Here is a 16,185-nt window from a genome sequence, read left to right as displayed (position 1 = left end):
GAGTTTGTCTATTCACTCGTACTTAAGAGATACAAAAAATTATGGAAAAAATGAAAAGTGCATTCAGTGCCATTTCTGTTCTATTAAACAAAATCCTAAATCCCCAATTGGGAAACCATTTATAAGGACTACCTTCGTTATTCATGAAGATTTGCCAACAACCAGTCTGTCATTCAGATTGTGTCGATCGCTGCTCGATCCACGATTTATTGCGAGAGCAGTTTGCAGCGAACAGAAACGATTCCGCGGTAAGAAAGGTATCGATAACAGCTGAAATCGTTCGAATGCGATCGGATCGGTAGCGATTTGCATGGAATAAGCTTCACGATCGCTAAGGAACACGACAGGCAGTTACGATGCAAAGCAGTCAGCATTCTAGCCGAGTCACTTCTCGTTCACAATGAGACGTGAAACCCGTGGAAACCTTCCTGTACACGATGTCTGGCTTGTTCTGCTGTTGCGACAAGCTCGTTCGTTGAGAAGAAGAAGAATGGAGCTTTGATTACGCTTGACAAGTAGCAATTACGATACGCGCGATTAAAAGTCCGCGTCAATACCTCTATTAATGCAAATTTTACGTAAAGTCATTTGGTCGATAGGATGGAGTTATTAACCCTTTGATTACGGGACGATTTTTGCTGCGATGTACCGAGGGAAGTTCGCGTTTGAAACAACTTCCGATGAGACTGAATTGTTCCTTAATGTTCGATCAAGTTTTTCAGAAATTCACAGTATGAAATGAAAATGCACGTGTAAAGTGAACTATTTTTGAAAAAAAAAACATCAAGCAAGGGACCCTTCGAACCTGAAAATTTGGAATTAAATGAAATTTTGCGTGAATGTAAAGCATATCGAAGTATATAAAGAATTGAAAGAATTAAAAGAAGAAAATAAAGTTGCATTTAACAGATAAAATCTTCAAATTTTTCATCAACGATCTCTTCATAATTCAAATCACACGTTTATTTATTTATAATTTAATTTGCTCCATAGATCAAACTCGAATTTAACTTTTTATCGAAGAAGTAATCAATAAAAATGTTTCTATTTTCTGTTTCTTATTCCAAACGTTCGTCTATGATGTAAGTTTTGCTCATCTTTGCGCGGAATCGTAAAGGAACACAGAAAATCATTTCCTACGTGCGTTTCACCGACGCGTGGCGTTACGTTTCCCGCTCGAAATGTAACTCTCGTCCATTACATTACTTGAGAAGGCGTGTTTACACCGTGTGAGAGGCGTCACGGTTTCAGGACGGACCAATCGATGATTTCTCGAGAGTCATTAACTCATATAACGAATGATACTGGGAGCGGCGACGGGTCGGTTGTGATACAGACACGCTAAGATATCTACCAAACGCAACCAACGGATGAAATCGTGGGCGAGGATCTACACTTTCGCGATCTCGAAACCGATTATTACATACTTCGATGATATACGAGACGAGAACATCGACCTTGAGTTCCTTTCGAACGTGTCTCCCGCACTCGAGCATCGCGATACGACCTGCTACATGTTGATCTAGTGAAATTAATTGAGTGTCACTCAGTGAACAGATAAAGAATGAGATAATAAGGTACTTTCACTTTTTTTAACTCCCCTCGATCTCTCCCATAAATTATTGTAAATGATCCACGCGAACGTCCTCGAAAATATCAATTATATGAAACTGTGTTACGATTAAAAGTGATTATTATCATACGCGCGAGAGAAAAAAGGTTTTTTCGTCGAGAATTTTTATTTAGCATAATAAATAACTGGAATGTCAATCTTTTTACGTGCGATACTAGACACGTTGAACCGATAAAGAAATTTTGCCTTTGATTCCTTTTCCCACAGTTGACACGATCACTTGATAAGAAACCAAACGGATTCTTAAAATTGGTTTTATCGTTCGTAGTGATTACATGATTGTAGATCAAATCATGAAAATGGCTCGAATTAGTCACCGTGACTTTGACTGTGAATCACTGTTACTGTGATTCTGACTCCAACAGTCTGTGACTCTGAGACTCTAAAGCTCTGAAACTCTGAGAGTCTGAAAGTCTGAGACTTTGGGGACCCTGAGATTCTGAGTACACAAAAATCATTCTTATGTAGATGTTTTCACACTAAACCTACCGACGTTCATTTCTAACTATTTCTATCGAAAATTGACCAGTCTCAGAGACACTTTTTTCAATTAAATTAAAAAAATATCTTACGTGGAGCTAAATCGAATAATGCGTGAAACAATTGTATAGAATTCATGTACAGCATAGAAGAACTATGCTTAACGGTGTCTGGAAATTGGAAAGAGTTAGGAATCCCCTTTCAAGATGATGAGACACTAGCTCGATGACAAATCCATCGATTCGATAGGTCAGTGCGTGTCCCGTGCGAACGTAATTGACGCCTATCGGAAACACGTCAAGATAAGGTACCATTTCGCATTCGTTATCGTGGTCGTTCATATGACGAAACGTGGTAATCTTCTTCTTAACCGAAACGCCGGCGTTTAACTCAGCCCTCGTTACTTTAATCGGCAAATCTTGAAGATCGATCCAGTTCGACTCAACGTGCCGTGGCGAACGTCTCGCCTCTCCTTGACGTTAACGGTGTGTCTCCACGAGACTGTTATCGGTGATCAAACTATATAAATTGAATAATTGGCGACGGGAATAATATCTGGTGCCTTTATATTTTATCTTGACCGGTGGAACAACTTTGCAAGAGAACTCCTTGCTAGCGACAGACGTTGACAAATTGTGGGTGCGAATTTGACTGTGTCACGTGACACAGGCCAGAGGTATATTTATAGAGGCCTTTGAACTTGTATAAAAAAAAAATGTGAGATTGCTCAATTGCGGAGGAAACCGGCGCTAATATCATCTGTATAACTTTTGACACCTATATGTTCATTGCATGAATATCATCTGTATAACTTTTGACACCTGTCAAAGTTATACAGATGATATTAGCGCCGGTTTCCTCCGCAATTGAGCAATCTCACATTTTTTTTTATACAAGTTCAAAGGCCTCTATAAATATACCTTTGGCCTGTGTCACGTGACACAGTCAAATTCGCACCCACAATTACTTTTGATACCAGCCTCTCCTGTTATAATTACCTCGACTCTATTATTAGAACGCTATCCGAACTGTGATTTCCATTGAATAAAAATTCTGCGAGAACAATAGTCGATCCGTTAGTTGGTAGTTAAGCGTTAATTTAACCGCCGATCCGTGTGTTGCAATAAGGAACGTGTTGTCGACAGATCGACGTAGGAGCCATGTCACCGGATCCGTACAACGGATCGCGTGAAATCGACGTGGAACCGGGAGAATCGGATCGCCTGCCGGACACGCTACGAACGGAGTGAAGTCGAAAAGAAGTCGAAAAGAACGTCGGCCGTCAATCGAGGATCGACACACGTGATCGATCCAACAGCTTGCAACCTACGGCCTCCCCGCTGGCCTGGCCAGCTACTATGCGAATTGAAGCTCTCAGCATCCTCGTCGCGGTAAGTTGACTCATTACTAATCACTGTCACCACTTACGTTGATCCTTCATTGCATGAACTTTATTTCATCCTTCAACAAAGAAATTAATTATTGGTTACCTATGAAACATACTATAGTAAACACTGCTTTAAAAAGTATATAATAATTTCATGTTTTTATATCGAATACGAAATTATTATATATTTTTTAAAGGCGTCTACTATGATATCGTTATACAACAAATTTAAAAAAATGGATAGATTTCAAATGAATACATTTGAAATTTTATAATATATACTTACAAGCCAACGTACTACGATGAAAATACCTAAAACGTACTTTAGAGCACGTGCTCAAGGTAAGCCAGCTGTCGCGAAAATTCCTTTTATTCTCATAAATAAATATATCACCGTAATTACATACAAGAGAAACACAAAACGAAAGATCCATAAGAGCGTTGTTCGTCATTTTAAACTAAAAAGTAACTTCTTGTTACTTACTGGTAAAGTCGTGTTACGAGAGTGTTCGCAATTTGAATCGCGCATTCGCGATTTAGAGATTTAACGATCGGAAATGATACCGTGACGTTTGATACTAATCCGCTTACTTTTCTGTCAGATTGCGTGTTAACGTTTGAAAGCCGTTAATGACACGGTTATTTGGTCGGCAGCGTTGCAAGAATACTGAGAACGCATTGGTTTTTGCATCGAAGATCGATTACTGTCGGCGCGAATTCATAAATCCAGCCTTTCACTATGCGATTTCCAAGGTGATTCGTCGCGAGTCGCGACGTAGATCATAACATTACGAGTTAAGAACAACGTGACAAGGCGAATTGGCGCCGGCATTGATTCTAATTGAAAGACCCTAAAACTGGTCTAACCGACGATGGACTTGCGGTCAGCATCAGTATTTATTTTAAGTGTTTCAGCTATACAGCCGTAGTTATTACACTGACGCTTTCTTCTTAACCCTTTGCACTCTGCACCATCTCGTTATAAAATGTGAAAACAGATACGGATTTCTCTTGCACTCTGATTATGTGAACATGACCAGTGTGATTATGCGAAAATTAGTCGTATTTATTCGTCAATTTTCTCAGATTGTTTTACGTATATTCTTTTGTTTGTTTTGCGATAATTTTTATATAAATTCTTACTATTTTTGTCGAACCACTGAGAATATATAAATTGCGCGAAGAAGTCGAAGATGTAAGTTTAAACTGCGCCATTTTGTTTTAATATTTGTTCCCTAGTTCGCCGTAAATTAACTGCAATTACTCGAGGGATAAATTTATACTCACTTAAATCACGAATTATTGCAAAATAAGATCGTAAATTTTCTTTTTAAAACATCAGATTTAATATCACATTTTGTTATCAAAATAATAACCTAGATTACACGTCTGTATTAAATGTTGACGCCCAATGCAAAACGCTTTAAATTTGCCTGCCAGTGAATGGGGTTAAGCTTATTACTAGAAAATTTTCCTTCTGTCCAAAAAAAAGACTTTTCAAACATGCACCTCTTTTGGAATGTCCTAGGTAAACTTGTCCTAGTAGTACGCGCAAGTTTACTCGGTTTATAGCTTCGAAACCAGTCGATATCAGAACAACGATACACTTAATAAGTAGAGTATGCGAGTGGCCAGGAGGCAGACAAATCCAATTACCAGGTTAATCGTCGTATCTGCGGGGCGATTAGGTTTAAAGCTTCCTGTTTCGCACCTCGAGTAAACTTTACCGCTAGGCGATCGTCATCGAGTTTCCTCGGATCAATTTCTGCCCGGAAGCGTTCGTCAGTTTCCACGATTCCCTCTCGCGGATCAATGGCCCTGTTAATGGCCGATATCGCATACCAATTTTATCTGGGCGACTTTATGCGCTGACGCACGAATACTCCTCGTCGATTAATACCGTGCTTACCGGCGATACAGTCCCGCGATGTTGATAAACCAGTGGTTCTTAATCCTTTCAAGCTCACGGAATTCTATAAAAGAAGATCCCTAATCCTTCTGGAACTTGCGTTCTGGCGTAATAGAAAAAAAGAACCCGCAGCTCTTAACCACGGTTCTTAATTATGCATAATTATTTCTTGCTCTTCCCGAATCCGGTGTGATGGAAACACGTCTTCGGTTAATTAGTGAACTGCGCGTTTGATGTATTTACGGTGAACGGTAATATGGAAATTATGCATGAATCGTACGCGGAATATGTTTCACGAAGTAATGTAGGTAATAATATTAATATCTTAATTTGCATAAGTGTATAAATTTTGTATTCGTCGAGCATGTGTTCGTCGGAGTATACGCTAAGGTTTCTCTCAAGGTTTCCTGTAGGTTTTATTGCGTAGTTTGTAAAACACTTTCCACCATCGTGTAACGTTACGTGTCTCTTTATATAAGTTGTATATTTTAGGATGTATGGTATTTGAAAATGATCACGTACTTTTTGTAAGAAAGCTTGTAGTAAAGATTGAAAATTTACGTGTTACTTTTATAATTGGTAAGTCCTTCTTTGAAGTAAGTCCTTCTTTAAAGTAAGAAGGACTTGTTCAAAAAGTTTAATTTTTCGAGTTCACAATTGATGAAAAGGAAATACGCAAGTCGTAGTCAGAATTATCGGAAAGACTGGAAACTATTATTTTCAAGTATTATTTAATTTTGTTAGTATCATTTTAAATGTTTATCTTGTAGATATTAAAGCTCTGCAAATCTGCACAATGGGTCCTCCACGAAATATAGTTTCCTAAGTATATTCAAGGTATTTAAGACAGTACTGAAACTTTGTCGTCTAAACGCTATAACATGTATATTATTGTTGATATTTTATATGCGTTTGGATTCCTGTACATTCTCATAAGGTCTCACAAATTCTCATAGATTTACTCATGTTATCATTTCACTATTTATAAATAATTGGTAGATATACCTTGGAAAAGCACATAATTAATTTCTACACCTAATATTTTTTTGTTTAAATATTGCCTTTACGTCGCATGGACTGCAAGGTAATTAGCGACGAGCATATCCTTTATTTTATGATGTCTCTCAAACATTTGATGGTGTTTTGTACGTGGTCTTCAGAAGTTAGGGCCAACTCTGGTTTCAAATATAATTTTCGCCTTTCTATATCGTATCTTCGGTACGAATACTAGGTGCTTGGGTGTTGTTTTGTTATTTCAGAGGTCGCATTATTGGAGGATTTGTTTTCTTCGTTAAGAAAATAATATGTTATTTGGTCCGGTAACAGAAAGATCATGCACGTCCACGTTACACAAAAATTCCATGCGATCTATTACCAAACACACGTTATCCAATGTAATCATCATCGCGACGCATCGATTAGGGATCATCGTGATGAATGATAATTGGCCCCGCGAATACGCGAATAATTTAATAATGGCGCGTATCAGCGGCGCGAGCACACCGGCGCGTGACGTAGGAGCCGGTGCACGGAACGACGCGGGAAAAGAGCAGGCGACATTAATATGCTAATCGTTCCCTCGGCGCCAATAGTTCCAATAAATAATTCTCTTAACGCGCCGTCAGACGACAGGCTGTCCGCGCGTATATCCGCTACCGTTACACGCGCATCCCCCGGACTCGATGACAGTCTGATAACTTTCTAGGTTTATGCCAGCCGGGACAAAAAACGCCCTATTCCACGGATCGCGTAATAAATTACCTCGACCGGTATAATTCATTCCGAGTCTGTTTCCCGTATATCATTATCTGGATCTGCGATTATTTTGTCACCGCGTTAAAAGTCCTGGCTCTCGTCTAGGGTTTTAACGGGGAGCGAACGTACGGAGCTTTCGCGCGGTAGTTCCTGTGATAAGAATCGCTAACTGTTGGATACAAGGTAGCAGCCAAGGTAGCAAGGAATCGACTTAGATTTATTTACTTTTTCATTGGTTAGGTCTGGTTGAAAGAAAAAGAAAATTCTGTCTCAGCCTCGAAGTCGAGAAGTGCTATAAGGTGAACGACCTGATTATCGATGTATTTTGAAGAATACGTCATTGATCTTCCATATTTTCCACGATAAAATGGCTACTCTAGTCTCGATAAAATGGCTACTCTAAAGGAATCCTACGGAGAAAAAGAGCTACTTATTTTACAATGGCATCGATGTAAAATCAGTAATTGAGATAGTACAAATACTTCTATGAATTAACGCAAACATAAATTATACTATTTCTCATATTTTGGTGTTATGATCTCGAAACATCGAACAATAGAAAAAGTGAGCCGAATTTTGTCTGATAGGAATAGCTTTCTCTAGTAATAGAAGCTAAGAAAATAAAAGAGTGGGAGATCACCTCCGTCTTTGAGGCGTGCACGATTGAAATACCATTCGATCCTATTGGGAATCATTCGTCGACGTCGCGTATCGATTTCAAAGCAACCGACCTGCCTCTACCAGCATCCACCCACGCGAGTCCCGCGCAATCCGCGATGCCGATCAGCCAATGGTGAATCGAAACGTCGTCTATTCGTGGGAAGATGCAAAATGAAGCGATTATCGCGACTATTATTCGCGCGAAGCATCCAGGACAGCATTAATTTTAATAATCTTGGTAATCGATGCTCGCCAGCGTATGTGCAATGAAACTGGTTCAAGGAAACTGGTTTAACAAAAATTGGAAGAATTAATTAACGGTTGTCAGTAAATGCTACTCAAGGGGATACACGTAGTTCTCGTAACCAAAATTCAAGAATTTTTTTTTAACATTTAAATACATATTTTCATCCGAAACAAAGTAACTTTACATCTCTGAGCGTCTGAAGAATGAATTAACGGTTGTCAGTAAATGCTATTCAAGGGGATACACGTAGTTCTCGTAACCAAAATTCAAGAATTTTTTTTTAACATTTAAATACATATTTTAATCCAAAACAAAGTAACTTTACATCTCTGAGCGTCTGAAGAATGAATTAACGGTTGTCAGTAAATGCTATTCAAGGGGATACACGTAGTTGTCGTGATCAAAATTCAAGAATATTTTTTAACATTTAAATACATATTTTAATCCAAAACAAAGTAACTTTACATCTCTGAGTGTCTGAAGAATGAATTAACGATTGTCAGTAAATGCTATTCAAGGGGATACACGTAGTTGTCGTGATCAAAATTCAAGAATATTTTTTAACATTTAAATACATATTTTAATCCAAAACAAAGTAACTTTACATCTCTGGGTGTAACCCGTCCACGCGTCTATCGACGGAGCCCACGTTCGTTTCGTAAACGAAACTGCCGAACGCGCCTCTTCTTCTATTATCGTCGGGAGGCATCGCAGCGATCGAGCCTGTAATTTAAAACAATTTAAAAATAATATATTACGAATCGTCGTTGGGAATATAAAAGAGGGTGGGTCCCCTCGCGTGACTCGCGCTCGCTTTGTTCCTGCCTTCCGGTGATTTAGTGTGCCGTGGGTGGACTTTGCCTTTGGCGCGTTATCCTTCGAAGGACTTTTGGTAGAAGCCATCCCGAAACGAAGGGATTCGGAAATGGATGGAACGTTGGCCTCTACTGGAACGTTTTGTATCGAATTTTACATTCACACTGCTGGCATTTAGATCAAAGCAGTATCGTGTCTGTTTTTCAATACAGATAATCGTTTAAAATATTAGGTTGTTTCAAAAGTTGCTTTCGTTTTATTAATAAGTAATACAGAAACAATATTTTACGTTTTAAGTTACATCACCGAGTTGTAAACGATTCATGTTGTTACTTTCTCATCTTTCTACAAATTTTGCGATTTTTTCATTTATTAAACAAAACCTTTTAAGAGAGTTTTATAATGAAAAGAATAAATAATATAAACAATTTATTTTTAATACAACTACATACACGTCGCTTTCTACAATATAATTTTCCATAGTTAAAGGCATTCGAAGTGGCGTGAACAATTCTTTAGTGTGAACGAAATGTCCTCCACGAAAGTTTTTAGTAAAAAGGATAACATCAACTTCTAAGAAATAAGATTGTGTATAATTTATTGGAACAAGTTACGGTAGCGATAGTTGAATTTTTGTAAATACCTTCGATAGATTTAACTTTATTCTATATCGTTATAATCGAATCACTGCTATTTAATGACGATGTCGACGAATGCAGTTTCTGAAGAGATTCTGACCACGCCACAGCATTTCAAATTGAAAACTCTCGCCAGCTGCGCAGGGTCGCGTCACGTGACTCACGTGTAGCGCAAGGAGCGCGTCGTTAATTTGTCGCGGCGAGAAGGATAAGTATCCTGCGGTCTCACGCGGTCCTCGCTGGAACACTGGAGGGCCTCACAGGGCCTGGCGCGGCAAGGATACGCACCATCTACTCGCGCACACGCCGCGCGTACGAAACAGAGAGGTGACTAACCAAATATTTATACACGTCAATCATAACAGACGACGAAGCATTTGCTGTCTAAACAGGCCGCATAGAGGCCCCGTACATACCGCAAAGCCACTCGGTAGCGTTCACTTTGGAGGATCTTTCAATGCCCTGTGCCTTATCGGTCGAGGAGTACTCTTTCACTTTTGCCACTTTCCAGGCACTTTTCATGATTTTTTTGCTGCCAAAGTGATCCACTCATACTTCTGAAATTTCGTAAATTTACGTATACTCCATACCTTATCACTAGACAGCATTTATGCACTCATAACAAGTGGAAATATACAAGAATATTTAAGAATATGTACAAATGCATAAATATATTTAAAAGATACTTTTAATTAGTAATCTTTTTGAAGAGTTTGCATTTGCATCGCATCAGTTTGTTAACGCAAACACGAACGAGTACGAGACGCTTATATCGCCATGCGTTCAACATTTATTGAGAATTAAAATTCTACTGTTCCCGGTTTGTAATACGATTCTATTTGGTTTTACGCGTTTATCTATGACATTTACGATAATGGATCTCCCTGTGTGTATACGCTTTTACTACCTCCACGTTAAATATCCACCTCCATTAATTGTTAACAATGTTTGTTCCAGCAAAGACCGAGAATATAACTTTGCTGTAATAGTATACCCCGCGGACAGCGGTGGATGCTTTGTCTAAAAATGGTGAAAATCATTTGTTGCCGATTTACAAAGTCCTTTCTAAAGATGATCAATTAGAAAAATATTTAGGCGGATTTAAGGATTAATTTATAATATATCTAAAAATCGATCCATAAATATAGAAACGTAAAAAAAAAGAAGTAAGGCTACATGTTCAACACAACCGTCGCCGTAAAATTGTGCAACGAGCATAGTTCCAAGTTACTACTCGAAAGAAATCTCAAGCTCGCATAATTCAATCAAACTTTACGCGTACCATAAAAACGGGGCAAAAAATGATTGTTCGCTTGTATCGTAAACGTAATGGCTACTAAATCAAAGCGGTTACGAGGCCGTAGAGAAGATCGATCGATCCATCGTCGAAGCTTGTATCCTGGTAGCGGTGGCGATTAGGCGAGTTACAATTTTCTCACGCCCCGCGTCGTCCCGCGGTGAAACGCAAGCGAAACGATAAGAATTGCGTGAAATTTTTATGCACATTTCGAAAGAGCCTCTCGTCGTAGCAACATGGTCGCGGTTATTCAAACCACCTTATTACAATACCAGAAGCTTGTCACGATACACCACCGAGCTATACGCGCCTAGTTATTCGCTATATAACGGCACCGTTTCAGCGCTGAGAAAACCAGAGGTTCGCGGAGAGCTATAAATTATTGCCGCGCGTTTGTCCAATCGCGGCACACCGCTGTACGATGAAAAAATATCACGACCAATGGTAGCAGAGAATGTCCACTGTATATGCCCGCGCTCATAACTACCGCCTCCAGTTCACGACGGCCGCAGTAAAAACGGAAATATTGCCGTATAGCGTTACATTATCCTGACCGTATCACATTGTATGATAATCGTAGCAATCCGTCATTCCGCGGCTACATTCTCTGACCTGAAAATTTGTAATCCTGGTTCACAAGAAAGAATGCCAAGGATATTGACGAGCAAATGTTTGTAGGCGGCAGCCATCTTGGTATTGTATGTCTGTTTGGGCTGAATGACTCAATCGGTTGGAGGATAACAGCGAACCGAGAGCGTTTTGGTCAGGTATACTTTGCCCAACTCTTTTTGGACGTTTCCTTCGATATTTTGAAAAATTAGGATGCTTTGCAGGAGTAGTTTCCAATTTTTATGAAAGACGTCCTTTTAAAAAACAGAAAGAGCCGTTACTCCTAAGATGTCGCACTTTGGCTCGCTTTGAGGTGCTCGAAACTAATATTTAACAAATAATGAAACGCGAAACTTAAAAATTTCGACATTCACGACATAAATATTCCATAAATTTTAGAGCAAAGAGTTCAGGTCTGGTAATAAACTCCTAAATATGGACACAGTTCTGGTAACTTGAATGCGTGCTAGAGCACCGGTATCACCCACAAATTATTCACTCCGACATGCTCAAAAACAGTATACGAAATATGACGGAACACGAAGGGTTTAAAACGATGATAAAGTTACCCGTGTCTCGAGTTCACGATCAATTACCTCGTTATCGAGGACTCACGTTACTCTCGAATATCGGATTACGTTAACTCAGCGTCGGCTTGTCCACCTTGCTCCGGGTTAATGGCCCGTTAAATGCAGATCATCTCGAGTTATGTCGCGGTGTGGCGTATACTGCCTTTGGAAAAACTTGTTCATACTACCGTAAATGCGGTGGTGCGCTTCAACTTCCGATTGGTAGATTGCGGCTGGATACGCAAATTGATGGTCGATTATTCTATCGCGTTTGTGATACGTGTTACGGACAAGTTTTTCCGAGGCCAGTGCACATTGCGGATGTCGGGCGATCGTTAAAAAAATGATCGATTCTAAATCAAAATTACTGGAATGCGCGACGTATCCTACGAAGTTGGATCGGTTGAAATATGACTGGAAAAATAATTTCTGTCGTTACTCGCTGTATACGCCGGATGTACTTTATACATTTTTATGTCAACCCTCCTCTCGTACGGTGAGAGACAAATTTTAATGGCATTCCATTTAAAAATATGGATCGTTGTGCCCGTTTGCCCTCCTGGGAGGCCACCAATACCCTATACGTCACATGAAAGGGACTATCACCTGTAATACTAAAAAAAAAAACTTGTCGATATCGCTAACAGTTTCTGAGAAAATAGCTTGCAACACTTTACGCGGCTCACCCTGTACATACATATTCATGACATTATAAAGAGAAAAGTGAATGAGAAATTAGACTCAAATTAATTAGGTACTCTTTATTAACCACTTATTCAATGGATCGGTGAGTTTATAGATAGTAGATGTTGCAAATAGTCGGACGATGGCTGCGATTGATGACCAAGATAACAGCCTGTATTTGAAAATGAGCGTTCTATTGAAAACGAGCATTTCCTACGAGCGGCAAATACCTTGAAGTTCCAGTAGTGCAACTTGCTCCTATCAAACGTTGTCACACTAAGAATGTCGTAATTATTATATTTATACCTCCTTTGCCATGTAGAATTCAATAGAATAATGGAAAACGAAAAGTAATTTGATTCAAATAATCGCCTCAAATAGGTTGCGTTTCTAGAAACTGGTTCAGGATCGAACATCCCTAGCGCACACTTTTGCCTGAATCTCCGGGCGTGAATCTGGCATGAAAATACGACAACGACACACCCTTTTCCAGCGATACACCCTAAACAGACCCAGGGAACGCATAAACTTGCGTCGGGAGAGATAATCCAGCGACTGCACGCGTACGTCGTCGATCGTGATTTTGGACCGGTAAACTGGAACACAAAGAGACGGATCCCACATGCATCTACTTGTGTGCGTGTACGTGTGATCCGACAGACATAAACAAGCGATAATCTCGATATGGGCGCCGCCTTTTCGAATGTATCGGTCCACCCTGCGTTAGAGCACATACAGTGAGTCAAGAAATTATTTGCAGGATGTAACAAGGATATGAAAGATAAAAGAAATAACGAATGACTTTTGTACGATTTTCGTTTAAAAAATATATTGTATCGAATGTGGAAGAAAACAAATAATATCATTCATGAGTATCGGAAAATTCAAACGAAACAATTTTGTATAATATTCAGGTAACATAATTATTGTCACATGCTGCTTTATATTTTATATACCGTTAGATGAAAGCTACATCTGTATTTATGCATTCTACAATATTTATTTGAATTTATATTACAAAGGGAATCTTAAAAAAAAAAACAACGTACATTATTTCATCGCATTTCTCAACATTTTAAAAAGTCCAGAAAAATAATTGAAAATTGAAGCTCTAAACTAGAATATTCCGAATCGATAACAACATACGAATAACGTTATTCTCTCTCACTTAAAAGATTAAACTACCGCGCAACGGAAAAACGCAGAAGTCGCGGTAAACGCGTCCGAAATAAAACCACGCAACGGAGCATAACGAGCAAACATCAGAATTTTACGACGGTGCATCGAACCTCGAATTTCGACGAGGACCTCCGTGTTCCAGGGTTAATTTGAAAGTACGCGTCCGATAAATCCCTTCGGAAGCCTCGCGTTGCATTTCGTACGCAAACGCTGCCACTTGGATTCCGTGACTTATGATCCCATCGAAGCGTATTTTTCTCGCGGTTGAAACGACGCGTCGCGAGTTGCGCGCATAGCTGGAACGAGTTTGCCAATCTGAGTGCCGTAACTTTATTTCAGAGCCCTTATGCTCTGTCCGCGCGCCTCTGTAAATCTTCATTCGTTATATCGATAGTAATCGCGGAAGCCATTTGGATCGTTTGAAAATCAATATTGCGTTCGGATTTATTCGGAAAGGGAACCGCATCGTTTCGAGGGTAGGTCGAGAGGAAGTGTGATATTTCTAATATGAATTCAATTAAAAATATTCGTTATATTTGTTGTAACTTGCGTGTGGATGGTGGGGTATTTACTGTAATTTAGCCTTTTACTTTAGTACAAAAATAAATGTAACATTTTAATTATTATTTAGAATGAGTTTACAGCTTAGATGAGGATTTTCTATATTAATATACAATTAGTCCCAAGGGCAGGCGTACCCTCTACGACTATTTAAGAAATTTGTTTAAATTAAACGATAAACTTGAAGGTTCCTAATAAATTTTTCGTTATAAATACATACAATAGGAGTATGATTGTCAGCAACGTGTTGACATCAAGATGCGCGCGTTTTCGTTTAAACCGCACGAGAAGCGTTTGTCGAAATGCATCCCACGACGAATGATTCGCTAATTTTGACTTTCGAAAATGCGCTTTGCATACCAACCGAGTGGACGTTTTATTATCGAGTGGAAGACTGCAACGGATTCGGAACGCTAATTAGCGTGTTTTCGGCAACGAAATTGGCCTCCAAGGCACCGACCCTGTCGCGGAAGACTTAGGTCTGATTCACACGAGCGTTGAGACAGACTATTGTAACAGAAGGGGAAGTTTTTAGTTGCGCTAACGGATGACGAAAGAGTGAAAACAATACAAAGTCAATAAAAGTCAGAATTACACCTGAGAATCTCTCATAAGCTGAAGACGACAAAACCAACACTCGTCGAAATCATTTTCGCGTCAACGCTCGTGTGAACACGTCCTTAGGTACATCGCTGATTCGATCTTTGCTAAGGAAATACGATCTACCGAACTCGCAAAATGTTTGGTCTTCGGACAGGAAAGTGCGCGCCCGCACAGTGATACCGAATCAGTGGTACGAGAACATGTATTTTATGAATAAGAGATGCATACAAAAGGTTTGCACTTCGATTACAAATCTCTCAGACATTGCTGACTATAAAGTTCAACTTAACGTCCTGAAGAAGCCATTAGTTTTCACTTGATGCAATATCATTCGTTAACAAGAAAAGAAAACAAAAGGTTATAACGATCCAATTTAACGACTTAAAGAACACATTTGTGTTCACTCGATGCAATATCGTTAATTAACGAGAGTGGTATTAAACAACAAAAGAAAACGAAAGGGCACAACGACCCAAGTCGTGAACTACAGGTCACCATTTCCATACAGAGTATACATGTAGTAAACAAAAAGCATATTATATCCTGGTTGTAAATATTACAGACGATTAATCTCGCGACGTTTCCGAAATTCGCGAATGCGTCGGAAATCGTTCGATAAATCCACTGGTCGCTTCTCATAATTTCGACGAGCTCGTTCTGTATTTCAAGTTCTTGCTGCCGCGGAGTTGGAAATGTTCTCTTCGACGCGCAAAACATTCTTCATGGCGATTATTCGCGTATTTCAGCCGAATAATTAACAATAAATATCGTTAACGAGGACGGTTCATCTTTCGAGCTTTATTCAAACATTTAAAAATGTTTAGTGAGAATTCTTTTTTAAATGAAAAATCAATGCCGAACTTTAGATTGACTGGTAGTGAAGATTTGATAAATGAAACTATGTTTGTAACGATAGAGAAACAGTGCTCGATAAAGTTCTCAATTAATTAAAGTCGATGTTATCGTTAAAATTAAGCCAATAAGAAGCGACTAATTGACGTTTACTTAAAACTGGAGATTGTAGAAAATGTGATTTTATCGAAAAATTATTTTATTTATTGCGAAATGTCTATAAGAACAACAACAAGAATTCTATTTTTTCATCCAGAAGAAAGAGTAACCTCTTAAAAAACTAAATCTAAAACCCATAAATAATAT

At 39.0% G+C, this 16,185-nt stretch overlaps 1 protein-coding gene across 1 annotated transcript in view; it reads left to right on the top strand.

The window, feature by feature from the left end:
• Window positions 1–16,185, top strand: part of LOC128876357 (uncharacterized) — a 125,643-nt gene that overhangs the window by 101,467 nt on the left and 7,991 nt on the right. Inside the window, exon 3 of the mRNA XM_054122669.1 lies at window positions 3,259–3,504. Within this exon, the coding sequence (XP_053978644.1) occupies window positions 3,472–3,504 (33 nt within the window). The 5' untranslated portion in view covers window positions 3,259–3,471. The remainder of the gene's footprint in view (window positions 1–3,258; window positions 3,505–16,185) is intronic.

Source organism: Hylaeus volcanicus, chromosome 1, assembly GCF_026283585.1.
Source record: "Hylaeus volcanicus isolate JK05 chromosome 1, UHH_iyHylVolc1.0_haploid, whole genome shotgun sequence".
Taxonomy (NCBI): domain Eukaryota; kingdom Metazoa; phylum Arthropoda; class Insecta; order Hymenoptera; family Colletidae; genus Hylaeus; species Hylaeus volcanicus.
Note: the sequence above shows the minus strand (reverse complement) of the source record. Positions and strands in the feature narration are given on the sequence as shown.